Raw genomic sequence first — 3,729 nt, 5'->3', positions numbered from 1 at the left:
CAAATTGTTACTGACTGAGAAGCCTCCTTTTTCTTCTAATTTTCCTGTTGGTCTGATATGCACTGCATTATGTCATTTCCAATTGTCAGCAATCTTATATTAACATGTTCTGACTGATCTATTCAAATACAGATATAATTAAACCTTTAGAACATAAATTGTGATGGTCTGGTTTTAAGTTATGACAAGAGTCCAACTGCATTTTCATGTTTTTATTGAAATAAGTCAGAATATCCTGTCACGTAGAGTACTGATCGATTCATTCAACTAATGCTACCTCCATGTGAAATACCAGGTCACCTCACTATCTACTAAGTCTGCCAGACCGTCGTCATTCTTCCACTCCACCTCAGAGGTTATCAACCGGTCGTCCTCTTCTCTACCTGCATGCTTCCTGTTGTCTTCTTCACCTTCAGATACTAACTCTCTCTGTAGGCCATCTTCTGATGGCAACATTTGCTCCACCGACACCCAATGTCGCAACACTTTAGCTTCCTTCTGGTTCAAATTGATCTCATCTTCTTCACTCTCCTCTTGTACTACATACTTTGACCCATCCACCTCGAACTGATTTGAATCCTTCACTTCAGACTCTTTCTTCTCCTCCACAAAGACCCTTCCCCTAAAACCCAACTCGTCTAAATCAGGTTCTGTCATCACTCCAAACCCACTATCCTCTTCAAACTTATCATCCTCTTCTTCTTCTTCTTCTTCTTCATCTGCGTAGTCTTGCTCTTCGTCATCTTCGTACTCTTCTAAATCCGCAGTGTACAAAAGGTTCTCATGACTTTTCAGCTCATCGTAATGATTTATTGTGGCCTCGCCTTCTCTGCTGACTGGTGGAACGCCATCTTCTGCTGTGTATGGCTGATCAGAGACCAACAATGACCCACTGCTGGCAGAGCCTTGAACAAAGTTAAGAGATGTAACCATTTTTAATCATCTCTATTAATAAAAGGAACAGTTCATCCCCAAAATCAAAAATACACAATTTTTCTTCTTGCCTGTAGAGCCATTTATCAATCTAGATTGTTTTGGTGAGAGTTGTCTAGTTTTGGAGACATGGAGAGGGGAAGTATTTTTACGTTTGTATGTGAAACGGCTCACAACAATGTCTGGATTATCTTGAGAAACCAGGTCATGATTTCCCGAAAGAAGCATTGCTGTGGAGTTTTTCAAATGTTAAATTGTTTGATTGCTTAGAGCACCACAAGTGTCATTTAGTCCCATTATATTAGACAGAAGGCAGCCATCTCTACATTCAATATCTCCAAAACAATCTAGATTGTTAAATAGCACTACGGGTAAGAGGAAAAATATGTATTTTTGATTTTGGGGTGGTGAGCCAAAACAACAATCCAATATATCTGAGTAGGAATGGTGCATGAATATTTCCTTGAAATCTAATCTAAAAAAAAACTGCCACATACCTTCCATCAAGGCCCGCCGGGCTTTAGAAGTCACACATTGTTTATCACAGCATTCACAAACGGAGTCGTCACCAGTGAGGGCCTTCCATCTATCATGGCAAATGCACAAGTATGCTCAAGCCAATTGGAAACAAAAAAAGTCCCCTGTAGTCCAGGAATAGAAATTGAATTGATATAGCGTCAACACTCACCCGTTTTCTCTGTAGGTGCATGATTTGTGTGTAGGACCCGGATCCTCAGCTATGACAAACAATTTGCAGTGAATATTGACCTAAAAATGGAAACAGGGTTAAGCAGCAACTAAAACTTTGAATGTGGAGAATTATAAGTCATTCTCACCTCAGTTTCAGGGTCAAACGTAAACTGGAAAGCCTTGAGGGAGAATCTCAGGGTTTTGTCGGTCCGAGAGATAAACTGAGAGCCCCCTGGGTCGCTCTTACTGTCCAACATACAGCTGTGGATGACAACAACACAACACTAAATGCAAATCAGGACACCAAGGGAAAAAACTAAAAGATTTTGAATGCATTACTCTCCATAATACGCACCCAAAATTGTCAATGATGGCGTATTTGAGGGATGATGCAGAGCCACGGGATGGTGTAGCATAGCAGGTGTTGATGTAGAGTTTCCCACCAGTTGACAGATGAGCAGAGACCTGTAAATTAATAGTCTTTCCAATCTGGTACACCTGGGACTTGACTGGTCTGCTCCATAAATCTGAGGGTTTATTAAAATATATTTTTTTAATCAAATGAAGCCACCTAATAGCCATTTATCAACACTTTACCACACAAAAACACATTTGCGCTGAAAAGACAAGCTGCTCTGTATCACTGCAAAACCACATTTCTTTAAACATACCATCCATTAACGTCATCTGGAAGTCATCTGGATTTCCTTTCAGCTTTTTACGCACAACAGTAGTTTCCCATGTGGGCTGCACAGCCAGTTGGTACACATGATGGTTCCTGGACAGGTTTTGGAGATTGTAAATAGCGAGCTTACACTCACACACATATGATGTTGCAAACGGATGACAGACAAGTCCAACCTTTGATAACGGCATTCAATGTCGACATTGATCCGGTGCGCTGTGCTTCGTAAACGTTTTGGCGAAGGGTCATAATGGAGCACGAATTTGTAGATCAGGTAACCGCAGGGCGACTGTCAAAGAGGGGTCAGACACCGTGATTTCATGGTTATGCAGAGAGAGTCGGAAAACAAATGACTCAAGTCAAATCTTACCTCGCGCACTGCATCGCACGATGTCAGAGGATACGTGAAGAGCAGGTCACCGTATGGCCAGAGAACCCCGTTGCTTTTACAGTTGCGGCCTAATTGTAGCTCCTCTGCTTCGGCACCCAGACTGTAGAAAGATGGTTTGACCCGCACGACAAAGTCAGACGAGGAACAGGTTACAGAAACGTCTGGGAGGTAAGCAAAGTCCGACTGGATCTTTGCCTCGGGCTCTCCTGGACGCATGGGTCGAGGTGTCGGAGGAGGGTAAGGCCTTCGGGGACTGAGATGAGACAATGGAGAAGTGCCTGCAGGTAGTGACCTCCGAGAGGATCTTCTGTCGTCTGTTCCTGATTGTTTGGATTTTGGCGTACCGAGTTCGAAAACCCTTTTCCTTCCGGTAAATGGAGATTCATCAGTGTCCGGTGCACAGCTTGGGAGGCAAAGTGATAAAACACTCCACAAAATATAGATAGGACACTTTGCTTTCATCGCAACAGACTGCTGTCCTTCTACCTCTCTCCTTCAATCTGCGTGTAAAACCACCGCTCAGCCACGGCTGGAGGTAATTAGAGGAGAGGATAAATTGGCAGCCTGTTGCCAAACAGGTGAAGTTTAGCTTCCTTTGGTTGATTTCAGTCTTTAAATAGGAACCAAGGACGGGTTTCTTTGGCTGCACAATTCTTTTAGTCATTTTCTTGATTCAAGTCACAATATTTGGATATAAGCACCAACGAGTGAGGTTTTTGGAATCTGACTTAAAGAGAAGTGAAATGATTCAGACCTAACGTTTATGTGCAGTGAGAACACTGCTGTATGTATGGTTTTAATGGTTTAATTAGTGAAAATGATGGGTTTAGAAAGGTTTAGATACTAATAAACAGAAATCATCAGCTTGATCAAAGGGGCCAAATATTAGGCCCACCAGCTGCTGTGCCTTCCATGGAGTTGCTTTATACCAACTTACATGAATTTAATTCTACTTCATCTGACAAAAAACAACAACACAGCATCAAGGTGTAAGCCTAAACAAGTATACTATTCTAGTCTTGGATATTGC

The 3,729-nt window shown here is 42.2% G+C and overlaps 1 protein-coding gene across 1 annotated transcript; it reads right to left on the bottom strand.

Annotated features, from left to right (window-relative positions):
* Positions 1–197: 197 nt before the first annotated feature.
* On the bottom strand, positions 198–3,612 carry LOC116383554 (zona pellucida sperm-binding protein 3). Its single transcript, XM_031847490.1, has 8 exons — positions 2,679–3,612; positions 2,485–2,597; positions 2,295–2,401; positions 1,979–2,150; positions 1,770–1,884; positions 1,622–1,701; positions 1,431–1,519; positions 198–905 (listed from the first exon to the last, which is right to left on the bottom strand). The coding sequence occupies exons 1-8, from the start codon at positions 3,159–3,161 to the stop codon at positions 274–276; spliced, it is 1,791 nt and encodes a 596-aa protein (XP_031703350.1). The 5' UTR covers positions 3,162–3,612; the 3' UTR covers positions 198–273.
* Positions 3,613–3,729: the final 117 nt, after the last annotated feature.

This window comes from Anarrhichthys ocellatus, unplaced genomic scaffold (assembly GCF_004355925.1).
Source record: "Anarrhichthys ocellatus isolate YVR2014 unplaced genomic scaffold, GSC_Weel_1.0 scaffold7, whole genome shotgun sequence".
Classification (NCBI taxonomy): Eukaryota; Metazoa; Chordata; class Actinopteri; order Perciformes; family Anarhichadidae; genus Anarrhichthys; species Anarrhichthys ocellatus.
Note: the sequence above shows the minus strand (reverse complement) of the source record. Positions and strands in the feature narration are given on the sequence as shown.

What these genes read in the sequence shown, in the direction of transcription:
- LOC116383554 (XM_031847490.1), bottom strand. Translation starts at nt 3,161, where the DNA reads ATGAAAGCAAAGTGTCCTATCTATATTTTGTGGAGTGTTTTATCACTT. An exon ending in TGCACCTACAGAGAAAACGG is followed by an intron (nt 1,520 to 1,621) that starts GTGAGTGTTGAC and finishes TTGCCATGATAG; the next exon opens with ATGGAAGGCCCTCACTGGTG. An exon ending in CCGGCGGGCCTTGATGGAAG is followed by an intron (nt 906 to 1,430) that starts GTATGTGGCAGT and finishes ACTTTGTTCAAG; the next exon opens with GCTCTGCCAGCAGTGGGTCA.